The sequence below is a fragment of the Somniosus microcephalus genome, chromosome 22 (genome assembly GCF_052327205.1).
Source record: "Somniosus microcephalus isolate GS21.2 chromosome 22, FLI_Smic_1.0, whole genome shotgun sequence".
Taxonomy (NCBI): domain Eukaryota; kingdom Metazoa; phylum Chordata; class Chondrichthyes; order Squaliformes; family Somniosidae; genus Somniosus; species Somniosus microcephalus.
The window spans coordinates 51,897,336-51,918,232 of NC_141008.1; the positions used below are offsets into that span (position 1 = coordinate 51,897,336).

The 20,897-nt window shown below is 47.4% G+C and overlaps 2 protein-coding genes across 4 annotated transcripts in view; one reads left to right on the top strand and one right to left on the bottom strand.

The window, feature by feature from the left end:
- The window catches only part of vmp1 (vacuole membrane protein 1), a 148,309-nt gene extending 148,204 nt beyond the window's left edge, over window positions 1-105 (bottom strand). The window contains exon 1 of one of the 2 annotated variants that reach the window (XM_085964710.1): window positions 15-105. The gene's annotated coding sequence lies outside the window, so the exon portion shown is untranslated. The remainder of the gene's footprint in view (window positions 1-14) is intronic. The other variant, XM_085964711.1, reaches the window with a different exon arrangement.
- On the top strand, window positions 81-3,822 carry ptrh2 (peptidyl-tRNA hydrolase 2). Of its 2 annotated transcripts, none has more exons than XM_085964716.1 (2): window positions 81-165; window positions 2,324-3,822. In XM_085964716.1, the coding sequence occupies exon 2, from the start codon at window positions 2,345-2,347 to the stop codon at window positions 2,855-2,857; it is 513 nt and encodes a 170-aa protein (XP_085820842.1). In that variant the 5' UTR covers window positions 81-165; window positions 2,324-2,344; the 3' UTR covers window positions 2,858-3,822. The 2 variants fall into 2 exon arrangements, with proteins under 2 accessions (XP_085820842.1, XP_085820841.1); XM_085964715.1 differs by lacking the exon at window positions 81-165 and adding an exon at window positions 172-364.
- The last annotated feature ends 17,075 nt before the right edge of the window (window positions 3,823-20,897 follow it).

Sequence of the window (20,897 nt, forward strand, 5' to 3'; positions counted from 1 at the left end):
GCGGGCGCCAGTACCTCGCTCCTCTCGCGCTCTTTCCGTTGCTCAGGAACCGCACCGGAAGTAGACGTGTTTCTATCCACAACCACCGGACGCTGCAAAGCCCCGCCCACTGGCGCTTCTGACCCCCCCTTTTAAAGTGTCTGTTACCGGGATGCGGTTGTAATTGTGGGTATTTTTTATAAAACTTTTTATTCATTAATTAATTAATTTAAATCTCCACAAACAGTTTTAAACACCCGACACTTTGAAATGAATGGAAACGCGTGAGGCGACGTCATCAGCGGGAGGCGGTCCGGCCCGGGTTTGGGTCCCCCGGAGCGCGGCTCTGTGGCTGAAGCTGGATCGCCGGGAGCGGTTGCCGCAGGTACTGGGGGGCCGGGGCCTTACGCTTCACAGATTCCGGGGCCAGCCCCACAAACACCTTAGCGTTTCCCCCCATCCCCAGATCTACGGGCTGGCCTGAAACGCCTTCTTCTCCCAGACAGCGGGTGCTGGCTCTTACTGGGGCCCAAGGGTTGCCAACCCTCCCGGGTTTGGCCTGGAGAAAGAAAGACTTGCATTTCTATAGCGCCTTTCACCACCTCAGGATGTCCCCAAAGCGCTTTACAGCCAATGAAGTACTTTTTGAAGTGTAGTCACTGTTGTAATGTAGGAAATGGCTGCCAGTTTGCGCACAGCAAGATCCCACAAACAGCAAGAGCATCTGCAGTATTTTGCTATCGTACTAATGACGAGATAATGTTTGTTAGTGATGTTGATTGAGTGATAAATATTGGCCAGGACACCAGGGAGAATACCCCTGCTGCTTGTTCTTCCATTAGTACCATGGGATCTTTTACGTCCACCCGAGAGAGCAGACAGGGCCTCGGTTTAACGTCTCATCTGAAAAACGGCACTTCTGACAGTGTGGCACTCCCTCATTACTGCACTGGGAGTGTCAGCCTAGATTTTTGTGCTCAAGCATCTGCAGTGAGATCTGAACCCACAACCTTCTGACTCAGAGGCAAGGGTGCTACCCATTGAGCCACGGCTGACACGGGAGATCTCTAGGAACTGCGATCTCCAGGACAACCAGGGAGAAAAAAATCATTGGGGCATTTAAAAAAAAAGCAAGTTGTATTTTTTTTTGAACGCTTTCATTTATTTGTTGTAAAAAATTTAGAGATGGGAAAATTGGCTGCAAGTAAAGAATCATCCAATCGAGTAAGAGTCTGTTCACTGCGTACTTGGTATGGGAAGGCGGTGCGTTGTAAGGATGAACATGTTGGCGGGAGTGATGGAGGTGAGGGATAGTGTGATGAAAGATCCAGGAATACGTCCAACCAGAGTTGGCAACCCAACTGGGGCTAGCCCTCAGGTACTTCATCCAAATGGCCATTGGGATCCGACACAGTGCGTGTTGGCGGGATGTTCGATCACAAGGGGGCATCACAGCCCCCTTATCCGACGTCCGCACACACACACACACACACACACACACATGCGCTTTCCAAGAGGGTCACGGGATAACTGTCAAGATTAGGAACCCTGGCTGATTTTCCCCCTCCCTCCTTTCCTTAGCCCAGGGGCACTGAGGGAATTGTACCCCCCCCCCTCATCAAATGTAACTGCAAAGACTGGGAGAACCTACAACTTTCCAGGTCTGTGTGGTATAGTACTGTGCCAGATAGTGCCATTTAACCACTGAGCCATTTTCCTTTGCTACAAATGGTTGGGTTTCCAGGGTTGGGAGACGGTGGTGGGGTGTCAGTATGCTAGTATCAGAGTAGAAGGAAGTGGTTTTGTGCTGTTTTCCCTGAACACAAGTGTTCTGATCTCTATTTGTGTTAATAGCGGGGGTGGGGAAGATACAGATTGCAGGAAGGATAAGCAGAGAGTGTCCCTTTTGAGATAGTAAGTGGCAGATGGTTTGCCTTCTTGCTCCCTTGGTTGGGCCATGGTGCAGAGTGCAGATAAATCTAGAAAGCAGAAGAACAATATGGGTCCAGATCGGCTGTTTAAAATGATTTCATTATCAAACTAGCACAGTCTCACAGGAGTGAATTTGTGCTGCTGGGTATATCAGGATGGTCAGATGTCTTGGTTTGACCAGAACAGCCATTCCTGGAGCTCTGAGTGCGCTATTTCAGAGAGCAGGAGATGTTGTTGCCGAATTAAGGAGCCATATGGAATGTTTGGGGTATTCACTGCATAAAAGCACAATTTCCTGCATTTTCATTTATTAGTTAAATGCACCAGGAATTTCCCCTCAACAATCCTGTAATAACTGGATACAGTAAAGGCTGGATACGATAATATTATTTCTTTGTCTTCACTTTCACAGGTGTTTGCAAAGAGGCACAGAATGGAGACTCTGTCCACCCCGTTAGCTTTAGGGATTTTGGCCGGAGTTGGATGTGGTTTGTGCCTGGGTTGGCTGATACGCGGACGATTTATTGGATCCTTAAAAACCCTGCCCTCTGTGCGGAACGCAGGGATGGAGACAAGCACCATGGGGGAGGGTGGGGAGTACAAGATGGTTTTGGTGGTCCGTAACGACCTGAAGATGGGGAAGGGTAAAGTGGCGGCTCAGTGCTCCCACGCTGCCGTCTCTGCGTACAGGCAGGTCCAGAAACGGAATCCGGATCTGCTCCGGCAGTGGGAGTACTGCGGGCAGCCCAAAGTGGTCGTCAGGGCACCGGACGAGGGTTGCATCGTCGACCTGCTGATGCACGCCAAGGAGCTGGGGCTGACCGTGAGTTTGATCCAGGACGCCGGCCGCACTCAGATAGCGCCTGGCTCGCGCACCGTCCTGGGCGTTGGGCCAGCCTCGGCGAAATTAGTGGACAAAGTAACGGGGCACCTGAAACTTTATTGAAATGTATCCGTGCCGCGACTGGGCAGTTAGATGGACTCACGGGTCTTGAACCAACCGCTGCGAGTGTTATCGACAAGTCAGTGCTTCCCTGCAGACGGGTTGCAGGATCTTTTTTTGTCAATCCATATTGATGGGGTATTAGGCAGCGCTCTGTATTTGTTCGTTTAACGCTGACGAGATTGGAGTGAGTGGACGTGGCAGAGGAGTTTCCCTGTTTAAGTGAAAACGGAACATGTGTAGAGCGCTGGCGATCTGTCCGCTCTGCCCACTCTCTGGTGAATTGGCATTGGCCCAGCTGGTTCCGTTGTGCCTCGAGACGCTGCGCTCTGCAGAGGCGCCGTGTCCCCCTCTGGTTAAAACCCTCGCTGGTGGGGGCAGGCGAGCAAGTCAAAGTCAGCTGAGGCTCGGAGGAGATGAGGCACTCCCGTCAACGGAGCTTCTGAGACCCAGGCAGCTTGCTAAAGAACGGTAACGCAATGCACCGGCACCACTAAAGCTCGGAAGGTCCTACACGGAGGGGTTTTTCTAGCAGCACCCACCCCACCACCCCAGCTCCAGTCTGTTCACATTGGAAAAAGACAAGTACAATGCGACAATACAGGATATCCCTAGAAAAAGAACATTCCAAATCCGAGCTCACAAACTGCCCTGTGGGGCTGATCTGTGGGATGTACTGAATATCAGTGACGTTCTGTAGAGGTTACTGAACCTTTCAATTGAAACAAACTCTACAGACTGCCTAATCAGTGCTTGACCAACGCCATGGAGTCTGAGCCAGACCAGCATGAGGCACGCGAGAGGCCAGTTCATTTAAATGAGGCAAATTCTGGAATTTGTTACCTGGTGACCCTGACACCTCAAGTCACTTTGATGCTGATTGTTTTATGACTGAATAACTGCTCCCAAGGACTGTCTTCACTGTTAAATATTAAAAAGTCACAAAGTTGATGAATTACTTTATTAAAGTGTCAGTATAATTTTATTTTTTTAATGAATTTGCACTTAAACATGATGGCTGACACCCGCTGTAACTTGCTTGACATTGGTGGAACACTGTTGCTCCCAGGGCCTCCTGCAGCACCTGGTTCATTAGCCCTCTTGGGCCCTTTTGCTCCTCCATTGTCGAGCATTGGTGCCACCCTGTGTTTGGGTGGGACGGTTTCTGTACCATGATTTGGTGATATTAGTGTGGAGGCAGGTTGGCTGGTGAAGTGGTAAAAAGTTAATGTGTGGCGTAATCATGCATGGAGTGACTTCAGAAATTATCCACTTGGTGAACTCGGATGTGCCACTGCATACCTCTTCCTCCACATAAACTCTCCTACCCATATTCATGGCCACCTTGCATCTCAACGAAAGGTCATCGAACTGAAATGTTAACTTTGTTCCTCTCTCCACAGATGCTGCCTGACCTGCTGAGTATTTCCAGCATTTTCTGTTTTTATTTCAGATTTGCAGCATCCGCAGTATTTTGCTTTTTGCATCTCTCACGTGACCTCTCTACTCTCATTGTCTCGATCACACACAAGGACATCTCTGACCATTTCCTTGTAACTCTTGCCACCAATATCACCCCTACCGCCTTCCTGCCCCACTTCATTGTGCATCCGTCCCTGCAGAAAGTCTCAGTTCATCCGCTGCTGAAACCCTCATCCATGCCTTTGTATACCTCTAGACTTGACTATTCCAACGCACTCCTGGCTGGCCTCCCACATTCCACCCTACGTAAACTTGAGGTCATCCAAAACTCGTCTGCCCGTGTCCTAACTTGCACCAATTCCCATTCACCCAGCATGCCTGTGCTACATTGAATCCTGGTTAAGCAATGCCTCGATTTTAAAATTCCCATCCTGGATTTCAAATCCCTCTCTGGCCTTGCCCCTCCCTATCTCTGTAATTGCCTCCAGCCCCACAACCCTCCAGAGATATCTGTACTCCTCTAATTCTGGCCTCTTGAGCCTCACTGATTATAATTGCTCCACCATTGGTGGCTGTGCCTTCAGCTGCTGAGGCCCTAAGCTCTGGAATTCCAACTCTAAACCTCTCTGCCTCTCTTTCCTCCTTTAAGATGCTGCTTAAAACCTACCCCTTTGACTCTGCCCTAATATCTCCTTATGTGGCTTGGTGTCAAATTTTGTTTGATAATGCTCCTGTGAAGCGCCTTGGGATGTTTTACTATGTTAAAGGTGCTATATAAATGCAATTGTTGGAAAAAACATCCTCCAAGTCACTTACAGTTGCACTTTCAAGCTCCCAACTTTGGCTTCCCATTCGCCACGGCACTTCTGCTCAATCTCTCCCTCACCTGCGCCACTGATGCCCTTGACTCCAATAAAACCTTTACTCTCTCCTATCCTGGTCGTTCCCCCTGTTACGGCCACCATCCTCACTCCCTCAAGTCCAAAGGGACGCAGACTTGAACTCAGCTGGCGCACGACTGGTTTAGCCGTCCATCACCACATCTGGCTGGACCACGTCAAGCACTACCAGGCCCACTGTTCTGCCAAAAACCCAAAAAGATAACCCCTGGCTTATTCCCTCCACTACCAACCGATTCCTTAAACTCCTTATCCAATCTTCCCCGCCTCACTTCCGACTAGTACAGGAGCTCATGGACGTTTTTGTCACTAAGATTGAGACCCACCATTCAGTTGTCACTGCTGTTTCCCTTTTGCCCATTAAACCAAAGCACTCCCATGGCTCCACCCCACCGCCTGCCCTGAACCCACATCTTTCTCTAGTTTCTCTCTTATCTCCTCTCATCAGTGAGAACATCTTCCCATTAAATTACTGACGACCCAGCTTCCATTTCTGGCCCTCACGCTAGTCGACACTGTGAATGGTTCCCCTTCCCTTTCAAAACTGCCGTTGTCACCCCCTCCTCAAAATAGCTACCCCCTAACCCCTCTGTCCTGGAAAACTACCACCCCATCTCCAACATCCCTTTACTCTCCAAAATCGTTGTCCCCAATGTTCCCTCGATAATTTTTTTTTCGTGTGCGGCCCCTTTTAGTGGCTGCGCGGCCCATTCAAATCTTCGCGCATGAGCGGTTTCTTCCACTTAAAAGCCGGTGAGCGGCCTGCGCGGGACCACCAGGCCGCCGCGCAGCTTAGCGGGAACTTTGGTTGTCACCTCAGAAATCCGTGCCCATCTTTCCTGCAACTCCATTTGAATCCCTGTCCTTGGGTTTTCACCCCTGCCACAGCACTGAAACGGCCTTAATCAGAGTCACGAATGACATCCTCTGTGACTGATGTATTATCCGTCCTTCACACTGCAGCCTCCAGTTGTCCACCTTCCTGATTATCCACCAGAATTTTCACGGGATGCCGCCTTGTATGAAATGTTACAATTACTTTTAATTTGTTCTCGGGATATGGGCGTCACTGGAGTGACAGCTGTTGCTGTGTATCGCTAGTTGCCTTGTGCTGGTGGGTCTTCTCCTTGAACTGCTGCAGTCCAGGTGCCGATGGTGCTCCCGCAATGTTGTTACAGTCCCCACCACTTTAAAAGGTCCACGTTTAAACCGGTCGGTCGCTTATATTGGCCAAAAAAGCGATAACCATTATCCATTTGCATTAACGTCAATTTCAGAATTGCCAGTTGCAGTGTCTTAAAGTGACCCGTTTTATTTCGGGCAGAAAGGCTGTGTTTATTCACGTTCGCTGAATGTACAGGAATAAAAAAAAGAGCCTTATTGAGGCAGACTTCATTCCTGAGCTCCATCATTTTGCTACGTGATTATTTTTATGCTGGGAATGTGCTACATTGGTTCAGATGTTACAGTTTCTCTGAATGCATGACTGTCGGTACATTTTACCATTTCCTAATTTGTGACTTTTTAATCGGTTTCTTCTGAAAGGTGATTATTCCATTTCACTCTCATTAAATCATCTTAACTCAAAGGGAATGTACAGGGCAAATGACTTTTTAATTTTATTAGCACTACCCCATTACCTGAGGAAGGACGTTCTTGCCATGGAGGGAGTGCAGCGAAGATTCACCAGGCTGATACCTGGGATGGCAGGAATGACGTATGAGGAGAGATTGTGTCGATTGGGCTTATACTCACTGGAGTTTAGAAGACTGAGAGGGGATCTCATCGAAACCTATAAAATTCTGTCAGGTCTGGACAGACTAGATGCAGGAAGGATGTTTCTGATGGCCGGGGAGTCCAGAACCAGGGGTCATAGTCTAAGGATAAGGGGTAAGCCATTTAGGACTGAAATGAGGAGGAATTTCTTCACCCAGAGAGTGGTGAACCCGTGGAATTCTCTGCCACAGAGGGCGGTGGAGGCCAGTTCATTAAATATATTCAAGAAAGAGTTGGATATGTTTCTTGAGGCTGAAGGGATCAAGGGATATGGGGAAAAGGCAGGGACAGGGTACTGAATTTGGATGATCAGTCATGATCACATTGAATGGCGGAGCAGGCTCGAAGGGCCGAATGGCCTACTCCTGCTCCTATCTTCTATGTTTCTATACCATGCACTGCGCATAACGGGCAAATCGCGTGACTGTAAGTGGAGAATTCCAGGATATTGACCCAGCGATGATGAACGATTGATGATGTTTGTCCAAGTGAAGATGGTGTACGACTTGGAGGGGTACTTGGAAGAACGTGAGATTGCTGCTCTTGTCCTTCTGAGTGTAGAGGTCACGGGGGTGGGAGATGCTGTAGGGCAGCCTGCAGATAGGATATGATCCAGCAACAGTAACAGTGTGCTGGTGATGAATATTGTGTCCCGTGTTAGGGACGCCGCTCAAGCTGCCGTGTCCTGGGTAGTGTTGAGTATTAGGGTTAATAGAAAGAAAGACTTGCATTTCTATAGCGCCTTTCATGGCCATTGGACGTCTCAAAGCGCTTTACAGCCGATGAATTATTTTTTTGAAGTGTAGTCACTGTTGTAATGTGAGAAACACAGCAGCCAATATGCACACAGCAAGACCCTCAAACAGCAATGTGATAATGACCAGATCATCTGCTTTATTGATGTTGATTGAGAGATAATTATTGGCCAGGACACCAGGGGAGAACTCCCCTGCTCTTCAAATAGTGCCATGGGATCTTTTACGTCCACCTGAGAGAGCAGACGGGGCTTCGGTTTAAGGTCTCATCTGAAAGACGGCACCTCTGACAGTGCAGCGCTCCCTCAGTACTGCACTGGAGTGTCAGGCTGGATTTTTACTCTCAAGTTTCTGGAGTGGGACTTGAACCCACGACCTTCTGACTTCGAGGCAAGAGTGCTACCAACTGAGTCACAGCTGATGTACAATTTTTATATCTACATAATAATTGTATAAAAAATGTAATATAGTTTAAAAAGACCCCAAGTGCACCACTGGACCTCCTTTGCATTTTGATGTCAATAAACAGCCAAGAGGACAGTCAGGTCATCACAAACTGTTGGAAGTGTAACTTTCAAACCATGTGCAGCTCTGTGTGCGTGTGTGTGCACAAAGCTCCATTGTGCCAGAATTGTGCATAGCAGACAGTATAACAGTGCAGACAGTATAACTGTTTAAGCAGGTACTAGTCTCAAGGTGTTAAACCCAACAGGGCTTTAACAGGTGCACAGCACCAGCCTTGGCTCAGTGGGTAGCGCCCTCGCCTCTAAGTCAGAGTTTGTGGGTTCATGTTCCCACTCCAGAGACGAGCACAAAATCTCAACTGACAGTATCCCCTGTAATACTCGCCACTTGCCTGGGTGAGTGCAGCTCCAACAACACCATCCAGGACAAAGCAGCTTGCTTGATTGGCACCCCATCCACCAGCTTAAACATTCACTCCCTCCACCACCAGTGTACCGTGGCTGCAGTGTGTACCATCTACAACATGCACTGCAACAACTCACGAAGGCTTCTTTGGCAGCACCTCCCAAACCCACGACCTCTTCCACCTAGAAGGACAAGGGCAGCAGGCGCATGGGAACACCACCACCTCCAAGTTCCCCTCCAAGTCACACACCATTCTGACTTAGAAGTATATCGCCGTTCCTTCATCGTTGCTGGGTCAAAATCTTGGAACTCCCTCCCTAACAGCACTGTGGGAGTCCCTTCACCACACGGACTGCAGCAGTTCAAGAAGGCGGCTCACCACCACCTTCTCAATGACAATTAGGGATGGGTAATAAATGCTGGGCCTTGCCAGCAACGCCCACATCCCATGAATAATTTTTTTTTTAATTGAACTGCTGTCTCCTCTCAGGAATTTGTCAAGTTCCTTTTAAATGACTTGTCACTCTGACTCAGCTGTTTGTTCCAGAGGGTGGTGATTCTCTGCGTAAAGAAATATAATCTGGTGCCTAACCTAACATTTTGCCAATGGAATTTATCTGCATGCCCCCAGTCCAAACATTCCCCATTCATCTCAAGTGACCAATCTAACCAGACTGAATCCAATCCCCCTTTATCAGTATGAAAACTTCAATCATATTCCCCTCTCAGCCTGTGTGTCTCCAAAGTAAATAACTCCAACTCTTGGAGCCTGTCCTCATTGGTGTCATCCTGCTCACCCTCCTCAGCACCCTCTACGTCCGTCCCCATGTTCAGGGACTAACACTGGACACAATACTCCCAAGTACAGATGTACCAGAGCCTTCTGTAGCCTGAGTATTTTGTACTCAGTTGCTCTAATCAATACAACCTCAAACTTTACTTGCTTTCCCCATAGCCCCCGTCACACAGCTTGCATACCTTCAGCGGATAATTCACCAATTACCTCCAGGACTCTTTTGTGATTACCTTTAACAGGCACACTGTATGGTATAAATATGCCTGGAGATTCCTAACCTGAAGTCCAGCTGTCCACGATAACTGGCATCTGCCACGCACAGGCCCATTCACCTACTTTGTCTAACTCTACCTGCAATCATACAAAAGCAGAATACTGGGGATGTTGGAAATCTGAAGTAAAAACAGAAAATGCTGGATATACTCAGCAGGTCAGGCAGCATCTGTGGAGAGAGAAACAGAGTTAACGTTTCAGGCCGGTGACCTTTCGTCAGAACTAGAAAAAGTTAGAGATGTAACAGATTTTTAAGCAAGTGGGGAGGGGAGGAAAGAATAAAAGGGAAGGTCTGTGAGAGGGTGGAAGGCAGGAGAGATTAAAAGACTAAAGGGATGATGGTGCAAGGCAAAAGGAGATGGTAACGGGACAAGTTAAGAAACAAAAGATGACTCTAGATGAAGTTTAAATGGGAATGGCAGAATCATCAGCAGCTGCCATGTGAGAGAGAGAAAAAAAATGAAACAAAAAATAGGGGCCGAGGTTATGGTCTGAAATTGTTGAACTCGATGTTGAGTCCAGAAGGCTGTAAAGTGCCTAATTGAAAGATGGGGTGCTGTTCCTCGAGCTTAAGTTGAGCTTTGTTGGAACAGTGCAAGAGGCCGAGGACGGAGAGGTCTGAGTGGGAGTGGAGCGGAGAATTAAAGCGACAGACAATCGGAAGCTCGGGGTCACCCTTACGGATTGAACGGCGGTGTTCTGCAAAGCGGTCACCCAATCTGCGCTTGGTCTCCCCAATGTAGAGGAGACCGCATCGTGAGCAGCGAATACAGTATACTAAATTGCAAGAAGTACAAGTAAATCGCTGTTTCACCTGCAATCTATTGATTTCATCTGAAAAATGGTACGTCTGAGAGCCATATAACACCATCCTTCTATGTCACTGGTGGTAGGATGGGGATTGTGCCTCGAATTCCCAAATGACAAGTTCCCAATCGTCTTTGTTTTTCCAGAGATGGTTAGATGCCAAGTGGAGGCAATTTTTTTTTCCCCCCCCTTCCCTCCTGCGGATGTTGAGTCCTTGCTGGGATACAATGCCATGGGCACCACCACCCTCCTGTACCTCACTTAAGTGCACATTATTCATGTTTAAGCTGTTACAGGCTAGTTGAACAGGTGTGGCATCACTTTTTTACACAGTGAGTTGTTACGATCTTCCTGAAAGGGCGGTCGAAGCAGATTCAATAGTAACTTTCGAAAGGGAATTAGATATTCACTTTAATGAAAAAGGAACATTTTGCAGGGCTATGGGGAAAGAGCAAGACTAATTGGAGAGCTAACAAACTGGGTTCAGTCCCAGCAGAGCAGTATTTCCACATAGTGCTTTTGTCCCATAACCTAATTACTTATATCTAATAGATAAGAAAGAAAAAATTCAGTCACTGCAAAAATAGATCTCATTATAACAGGGATAAAGATTAAATGATTTCTAAAATTACAGCTAATTGTTTTTGTTACTAATTATTTCCTGACACTGCAGGTTCATGCAGTTATCGAGTTCTGGGACTCAGAACCAGTGAGTATTGAGCTGCTGAAGGTCACTTTCTGCTCAACTCCCTCTCGCAGCCCAAGAGACTCCATTAATGAATATCTGAAATGTAGTACAGTTTCCAGAGGGAACAAGCCAGGAAGAAAGAGATGCATTGGATTGTGACTATGACTGGAGGCAATCTCAACCCAATTTCCTTTGAATTCTGTGCTGGGAATAGAAAAGTTTCAGGAGGCTTTAAGAAGAAGTATTAAAAGAAGAAATCAAAGTTACTGATCAAAACTTTTATTTGACTGCGTTGTGAGATCCAGCCAAGCCGCTGCCTGTACGAAGGTTAATGTGAATCACTGAGCTGCTTGTCACATTGCAGTTGAAACCTGAAGTCTGGAAATCTCATGCTTCGTTCCGGCTTTTCTCATCATTAAATCGACAAATCTTCTGATGGCTGGGAGGAATGGGGAGGAAGCGGATCTGCATCTGACGTGGTACTGAGCCTCACAAAGCAGAGGAAGCCAAGGGCTGTGCTCAGATAGCTGATCGTAACCCGGATGCTTTCGGTAGCATTAAACGAAAGAAGACTTGTATTTATACAGCGCCTTTCATGACCTCGACAACAACAACCTTGCATTTATATAGCGCCTTTAACATAGTCACTCCACCAAAAGGCTGTGGATGCTGGGGGGCCAGTTGAAAAGTTCAAGACTGAGAACGATAGTTTTTTGTTAGGTAAGGGTTATCAAGGAATATGGAGCAAAGGCGGGTAAATTGGAGTTGAGGTGCAGACCAACCATGAACTAATTGAATGGTTCGAGGGGCTGAATGGCCAACTCCTGTTCCTAATGTTGCTATTTGGTTGAGCAGGCCTGTAACACTCGTGTTCGAGCTTACGTGAAGAATGAGCCGTTGGTTGAGGTGCCTGGGTGATGCTGTCAGCACCCACGGAACTAAAATCCAGCACAAGTCGCTGCCATGGGAATGAGGATAACTAAAGAGACTGTTCTTAAAAGTGTTCATTGTATTCTGGTCTCCATATTACAAAAAGGATATGGAGGCACTGCAGAAGGTGCACAAAAAGATTCACAAGAATGATACCAGAACTGAGAGGTTATAATCATGAGGAAAAGCTGAAGAGGCTGGGACTCTTTTCTCTGGAAAAGAGTAGGCTGAGGGGTGACCTAATAACAACAACTTGTATTTATATAGCGCCTTTAACGTAGTAAAACATCCCAAGGTGCTTCACAGGAGTGTTATAAGACAAAAAATTTGACAACCAGCCACATAAGGAGAAATTAGGGCAGGTGACCAAAAGCTTGGTCAAAGAGGTAGGTTTTAAGGAGCGTCTTAAAGGAGGAAAGAGAGGTAGCGAGGCAGAGAGGTTTAGACAGGGAATTCCAGAGCTTAGGGCCTAAGGAGCTGAAGGCACAACCGCCAATGGTTGAGCGATTATAATCAGGGATGCTCAAGAGGGCTGATACATAGATACATAGAAGATAGGAGCAGGAGTAGGCCATTCGGCCCTTCGAGCCTGCTCCGCCATTCAATGAGATCATGGCTGATCATCCAAATTCAGTACCCGGTCCCTGCCTTCTCCCCATATCCTTTGATCCCTTTAGCCTTAAGAAATATATCCAACTCTTTCTTGAATATACTTAATGAACTGGCCTCCACCGCCCTCTGTGGCAGAGAATTCCACAGGTTCACCACTCTCTGGGTGAAGAAATTCCTCCTCATTTCAGTCCTAAATGGCTTACCCCTTATCCTTAGACTATGACCCCTGGTTCTGGACTCCCCGGCCATCAGAAACATCCTTCCTGCATCTAGTCTGTCCAGGCCTGACAGAATTTTATAGGTTTCGATGAGATCCCCTCTCAATCTTCTAAACTCCAGTGAGTATAAGCCCAATCGACACAATCTTTCCTCATACGTCATTCCTGCCATCCCAGGTATCAGCCTGGTGAATCTTCGCTGCACTCCTTCCATGGCAAGAACGTCCTTCCTCAGGTAAGGCGACCAAAACTGCACACAATACTCAAGGTGTGGTCTCACCAAGGCCCTGTACAACTGCAGCAAGACATCCTTGTTCTTGTACTCGAACCCTCTTGCTACAAAGGCCAACATACCATTTGCCTTCTTAACCGCCTGCTGCACCTGCATGCTTACCTTCAGCGACTGGTGTACAAGAACACCCAGGTCTCTTTGCACTTCCCCTTCTCCCAATCTATTACCATTCAAATAATAATCTGCCTTCCTGTTTTTTGCCACCAAAGTGGATAACCTCACATTTATCCACATTATAGTGCATTTGCCATGTTTCTGCCCAATCACCCAACCTGTCCAAATCGTGCTGGAGTTTCACGACATCCTCCTCACAGCATACCCTCCCCCCCAGCTTTGTGTCATCTGCAAATTTGGAGATATTACATCCAATTCCCTCGTCCAGATCATTAATATATATTGTGAACAGCTGGGGTCCTAGGACTGATCCTTGCGGTACCCCACTAGTCACTGCCTGCCACTCTAAAATGACCCGTTTATTCCAACTCTTTGCTTTCTGTCCGCCAACCAGTTCTCTATCCAAGTCAATACCTTGCTCTCAATCCCATGTGCCTTAATTTTGCACACTAATCTCTTATGCTGCTGCTGGTCTCTGGAGCCTTTTCAAAGGAGCGCAGATATCTCGGGTGGGTTGTGTCAGCTGTGGCTCAGTCGGTAGCACACTCGCCTTTGAGCGTCGGCGGGAATTTCAGCGGCAGCAGCGGGGCTATAAAAGGCTCCAGAGACCAGGTAAGGCCTCAGATCGTCGGCGGGAATTCAGCGGCAGCAGCAGGGCTATAAAAGGCTCCAGAGACCAGGTAAGGCCTCAGAGCGTCAGTGGGAATTCAGCGGCAGCAGCGGGGCTATAAAAGGCTCCAGAGACCAGGTAAGGCCTCAGAGCGTTGGCGGGAATTCAGCGGCAGCAGCGGGGCTATAAAAGGCTCCAGAGACCAGGTAAGGCCTCAGAGCGTCGGCGGGAATTTCAGCGGCAGCAGCGGGGCTATAAAAGGCTCCAGAGACCAGGTAAGGCCTCAGAGCGTCGCAGGGAAACTCGAGCGGCAGCAGCGGGGCTATAAAAGGCTCCAGAGACCAGGTAAGGCCTCAGAGCATCGGCGGGAATTCAGCGGCAGCAACGGGGCTATAAAAGGCTCCAGAGACCAGGTAAGGCCTCAGAGCGTCGGCGGGAATTTCAGCGGCAGCAGCGGGGCTATAAAAGGCTCCAGAGACCAGGTAAGGCCTCAGAGCATCGCAGGGAAACTCGAGCGGCAGCAGCGGGGCTATAAAAGGCTCCAGAGACCAGGTAAGGCCTCAGAGCATCGGCGGGAATTCAGCGGCAGCAGCGGGGCTATAAAAGGCTCCAGAGACCAGGTAAGGCCTCAGAGCATTGGTGGGAATTTCAACGGCAGCAGCGGGACTATAAAAGGCTCCAGAGACCAGGTAAGGCCTCAGAGCGTCGGCGGGAATTTCAGCTGCAGCAGCGGGGCTATAAAAAGCTCCAGAGACCAGGTAAGGCCTCAGTGCGGAGCGAGAGTCGGCAGGAATCGCGGAGCAGAGCGGGGCTACAAAAGGCTCCAGAGACCAGGTAAGGCCTCAGTGCGGAGCGAGAGTCGGTGGGAATCGCGGAGCAGAGTGGGGCTACAAAAGGCTCCTGAGACCAGGTAAGGCGTACCAGTCTCCGAACTCGGACCTCAGAGGGAAGGAGAGAGGTAAAAAATAATCGAAGTGTGACGTCACCAGAAAGCAGGTAAATGATTGGTTGGTGAGTATTTCTCTCTTTTTAAACTTAAACTCTGTGGTTTATAGTTTCTAAGGTGTGATATTCATCATCTAGAATCGGGGCGGAGGGTATTTAAAAATAATATTAATAAATTTAATTAATTACATAGAATGGAAGAGCAGGTGATGTGTTGCTGCTGCAATATGTGGGAGCTGGAGGACACCATTGATGCTCACTGTGATCACATTTGCAGTAAGTGCTGGCTGCTCGAGGAATTCCAGCTCCGTGTTGAAGAGCTGGAGTCCGAGCTTCAAACACTGAGACACATCAGGGAGGGGGAGAGTTACCTGGACTCTGTGTTTCAGGAGGTAGTCACACCAATTAGATTAATTAATTCAGATGTAGTCCGTGGCCAGGGACAGGATGGTGTGACTAGAAGTGAGGCAGGTACGGGGATCCAGGAGGTAGTGTTGGAGGAGCCGCAGCCCTTGCTCTTGTCCAACAGGTTTGAGGCTCTTACTCCCTGTGAGGATGGGAACGGGGACTGCGGGGAGGATGAGCAACCTGGCCACAGCACCGTGGAGCGGGGGGCCATTCAAGTCGGGGAGTTAAAAGAAATGTTGTAGTGGTAGGGGATAGTATCGTTAGGGGGATAGATAGGGTTCTTTGCAGCCGAGAGCGAGAGTCCCGAAGGCTGTGTTGCCTGCCCGGTGCCAGGGTTAAGGACATCTCCTCTGGGCTGGAGAGAAACTTGGAGTGGGAGGGGGAGGATCCAGTTGTCGTGGTCCATGTTGGTACCAACGACATAGATAGGACAAGGAAAGAGGTTCTGCTGAGGGAGTTTGAGCAGCTAGGGGCCAAATTAAAAAGCAGAACCACAAGGGTAATAATCTCTGGATTACTACCTGAGCCACGTGCAAATTTGGCTAGGGTAAATAAAATTAGAGAGTTAAATGCGTGGCTCAAAGACTGGTGTGGGAGAAATGGGTTTTGCTTCTTGGGACACTGGCATCAGTACTGGGACAGGAGAGAGCTGTTCCGTTGGGATGGACTTCACTTGGCCAGTGCTGGGACTAGAATCCTGGCGAATCGAATAACTAGGGCTGTAGAGAGGGCTTTAAACTAATTAGTGGGGGGGAGGTTTTAAGAGAGCGAAAAATAAAAATGACAGCGGAGAAGGCAATAGAGCAAGGTAGCAGTGGGGGAATTAAAAACCAGAGTGGTATATAGGCCTCCAAATAGTAAAATAGAGGTTAGGGAGGGCATCACGAGGGAAATTAGAGAAGCGTGCAATAAGAGCACAGCTGTCATCATAGGTGACTTTAACTTACATATAGATTGGACTAGCCTAATCAGTAAAAATAATGAGGAGGAGGAATTCCTTGAGTGTTTAAGGGATGGTTATCTGGATCAATATGTCGAGGAACCAACTCGGGAACAGGCTATATTGGACTGGGTACTGTGCAATGAGAAGGGACTAATCAGTAATCTTGTTGTACGGGGACCCTTGGGTCAGAGCGATCATAACATGATCGATTTCTCACTCGAAATGGAGAGCGAAGAAATTGACTCAGAGACTAAGGTCCTGAATTTAAACAAGGGGAATTATGATGCCATGAGACGGGAACTGAGTAGGTCTGATTGGACAACGTTCCTGAGAGGACTGGAGGTAGATAAACAATGGCAAACATTTAAAGATAGAATGACAAAATTGCAAAAATTGTGTATACCAATCTGGCATAAAAGGAAATCTAAAAAGGTGACTCAACCGTGGATAACAGGGGAAATTAGAGACAGCATAAAATCCAAAGATAGGGCGTATAAAATAGCCAAAAAAGCGCCAGAGCGGAAGATTGGGAACAGTTTAAGATAGAGCAAAGGAGGGCAAAGGGCATGATCAAGAGGGGCAAAATAGCTTACGAAAACAAGCTGGCGGAAAATATAAAAACTAACTCCAAAAGCTTTTATAAATATATCAAAAGGAAAAGACTGGTGAAAACCAAAGTTGGTCCATTGCAGTCAGATACGGGGGAATATATAATGGGAAATAAGGAAATGGCAGATCAACTAAATGCATACTTTGGGTCAGTCTTTACGAAGGAAGACACAAAAAACCTCCCTGGGATATCGGGAAAAATAGGGACATTGGCAAAGGAGGAACTGACGCAAATCAATATCTCTAAGGATATGGTGTTAAGGAAGCTAAAGGGATTGAAGGTGGACAAATCCCCAGGGCCTGATAACATGCATCCTAGGGTACTGAAGGAGGTGGCCCTAGAGATAGCGGATGCACTAAGGATGATTTTTCAGAATTCATTAGACTCGGGAACAGTGCCGATGGATTGGAGGGTAGCTAACGTTACCCCACTATTCAAAAAGGGGGGTAGGGAAAAAGCAGGTAATTACAGACCTGTAAGCCTTACATCAGTTGTGGGCAAAATGCTGGAGTCCATCATTAAGGATGAAATAGCGGAGCACTTAGCAAATGGGGACAGGATAGGACAGAGTCAACATGGATTTACAAAGGGTAAATCGTGCTTGACTAATCTATTGGAATTTTTTGAGGGAGTAACTGGTAGAATAGATGGGGGAGAGCCAGTAGATGTGGTGTACCTGGACTTCCAAAAGGCCTTCGATAAGGTCCCACATAAAAGATTAGCATGGAAAATTGAGGCTCATGGGATAAAGGGGAAAGTTTTGGCGTGGATAGGGAACTGGCTGTCAGATAGAAAACAGAGAGTTGGAATAAACGGCTCATTTTCTGAATGGCAGGCAGTAACAAGTGGGGTACCACAGGGATCTGTCCTGGGCCCCCAGCTGTTCACAATTTACATTAATGACCTGGATCAGGGAGTCGGATGCAGCATTTCCAAATTTGCAGACGACACTAAACTAGGAGGTGGGGTGGGCTCAGAGGAAGAGACCAGGAAGCTCCAGAGCGATTTGGACAGACTGGGCGATTGGGCGGATAAATGGCAGATGCACTATAATGTGGACAAGTGCGAAGTTATCCACCTTGGGTGCAGGAACGGGAGGGCAAATTATTATTTAAATGGCAATAGATTGGGAGAGGGGGAAGTACAGAGAGACCTGGGTGTTCTTGTACACCAGTCACTGAAGGCGAGCATGCAGGTGCAACAGGCGGTCAAGAAGGCAAACGGTATGCTGGCCTTCATAGCAAAAGGGTTAGAATACAGGAACAGGGATACCTTGCTGCAGCTGTACAGGGCACTGGTGAGACCACACCTCGAGTACTGTGTACAGTTTTGGTCGCCTCATCTGAGGAAGGATGTTCTTGCCATGGAGGGGGTGCAGCGGCGATTCACCAGGCTGATACCAGGAATGGCGGGAATGACCTATGAGGAGAGACTATGTAGTTTAGGGATGTACACACTGGAGTTTAGAAGATTGAGAGGGGACCTCATAGAAGTGTATAAAATTCTGACAGGTCTAGACAGACTGGATGCAGAAGGAATGTTTCCCTTGGCGGGTGAGAACAGAACTAGAGGACATAATTTAAGGATAAGGGCTAAACCATTTAGGACAGAGATGAGGGGGAATTTCTTCACTCAGAGAGTGGTGAACCTGTGGAACTCATTGCCACAGAGGGCAGTGTACGCCAGCTCATTAAATATATTTAAGAGGGAATTAGATATATTTCTACGGGCAAAAGGGGTTAAGGGTTACGGAGAGAAGGCGGGGACGGGATACTGAATTAAAGGATCAGCCATGATCTCATTAAATGGCGGAGCAGGCACGAAGGGCCGAATGGCCTACTCCTGCTCCTATCTTCTATGTATCTATGTATCTATGTAGGAAGGGACAGAATGCATATAATGATAAAGGTAAAGTAGTAAAAGGGGTAAAAGCAGGAATAAATTGTCAGAAAACATATTTGAAAGTTCTTTATCTGAATGCACGCAGCATTCGTAACAAAATAGACGAGTTGACGGTACAAATAACTACACATGGGTATGATCTGGTGGCCATTACGGAAACATGGCTGCAAGATGATCATGACTGGGAACTAAACATACAAGGGTATTTGACAATTAGGAAGGACAGACAGGAAGGAAAGGGAGGTGGGGTTGCTATGTTAATCAAGGATGGAATCACTGCAATAGTGAGAAATGATATTGGGTCAAAGGATCAGGATAGTGAAACAGTTTGGGTGGAGATAAGGAATAATAAGGGGAAAAAGTCACTAGTGGGCGTAGTCTATAGGCCTCCTAACAGTTGCAACTCTGTTGGTCGGAGTATAAATCAGGAAATAGTTGGGGCTTGTAATAAGGGAACAGCTATAATCATGGGGGATTTTAACTTTCATATTGACTGGACTAATCAAATTGGGCATGGCAGCCTTGAGGAAGAGTTCATAGAGTGTATTAGGGACGGGTTCCTTAAGCAGTATGTAACTGAACCAACCAGGGGGCAGGCAATCTTAGATCTGGTCCAGTGTAATGAGACAGGATTAATAAAAAATGTCCTAGTAAAGGATCCCCTTGGAATGAGTGACCATAATATGGTTGAATTCCAAATTCAGTTTGAGGGTGAGAGAGTTGGATCTCAAACCAGCGTACTGAGCTTAAATAAAGGAGACTATGAAGGTATGAGAGTAGAATTGACTAAAGTGGACTGGGAAAATGTTGTGTCTGTGTGTTGATAGAGACACTGAAGACAGGAGTTGGTTTCATAGGTGTTTACTAAACAAAGTCTGGAGGGGAACTGCCTGATACAACACAATATACAGGCTTATATAGCCCGAGTGGCCATTACCGGCATTACAGTACACATGGGGCTCTTAAAGGCACATACACTACAATTCCTCCCCTTTTAGCCAACCAGTACATAATATTTTAAGTAATTATTAATTACATGTTACAAGAAAAATAATCTACACATTGCTGTAGTTAATTAATTATAAGTCAGTCTCTCTGGAGGCTTCCTGACTCGGTCCGGATAACGCCTCGGTGATGTAGTAGTTTCTGGTGGTGTAGTAGGTTCTTTTGGCAAGGCTGATTCGGCTTGAATGCCAGTGTCGGGTTCATCGGGTTCCAGTATCACCGGATCGGAGGTAGATATGGGTATCTCTACTTCATCGTTAGGCGTATAGAGTTGTGGTGTAGGTTGTCCCTTTTCGGATGACTCTATGATTTGGTCAGCATGGCGCCTTATTATGCTTTCTCCGATGTCCACGGTATACATCAGCAGTCCTAGTCGTGTGCAGATAGTTCCAGGCTGCCATTTCTCGGTACGGTAGTCCCGGGCCAAAACTTGTTGACCTATCTGGAAGGTTCTAGTTGGCCTTTCATTCATGCCTTGAAATTGCCGGTTCTCCACGTCCCTTCTGATGTTGGGCTTGATCAAATCCAGCCGGCATCTTAGGCTTCTATTGAAGAACATCATGGCGGGAGTTTGGTTTGTAACCATATGTGTTGCATTCCTGTATGCGAACAAGAAGTTATCCACCTTGTGCTGAAGTTTTATGTCTTCATTACCCATGGCCTTTATGGCCTTCTTGAAGGTCTGGACAAACCTTTCAGCCAATCCATTGGTGGCGGGATGGTATGGGGCGGACGTGTAGTGCTTAACCCCATTGTTTTTTAAGAACTTCCTGAATTCTTCGGACACAAATTGTGGTCCATTATCAGAACAGATCTGTTCCGGCAGCCCATTCCTGGCAAATATGGTCCTTAATACTGTGATGGTTTTTTCCGTGGTGGTGGAGGACATCTTTATTACCTCCGGCCACTTGGAGTGTGCATCAACCGCGATTAAGAACATTGAGTCCATAAATGGACCAGCAAAATCGATGTGTACCCTTTGCCAGGGAGATGAGGGCCACTCCCATGGATGTAGAGGGGCTTGGGGTGGAGTGTTTTGGACCTTCTGGCATCCTAGGCAGCTCTTGGTCATTTCTTCGATGTCTCCATCGATACCTGGCCACTATACAAACGCCCTGGCTAGGTTCTTCATTTTCACTCCACCCAGATGCCCCTCGTGAAGCTCCTT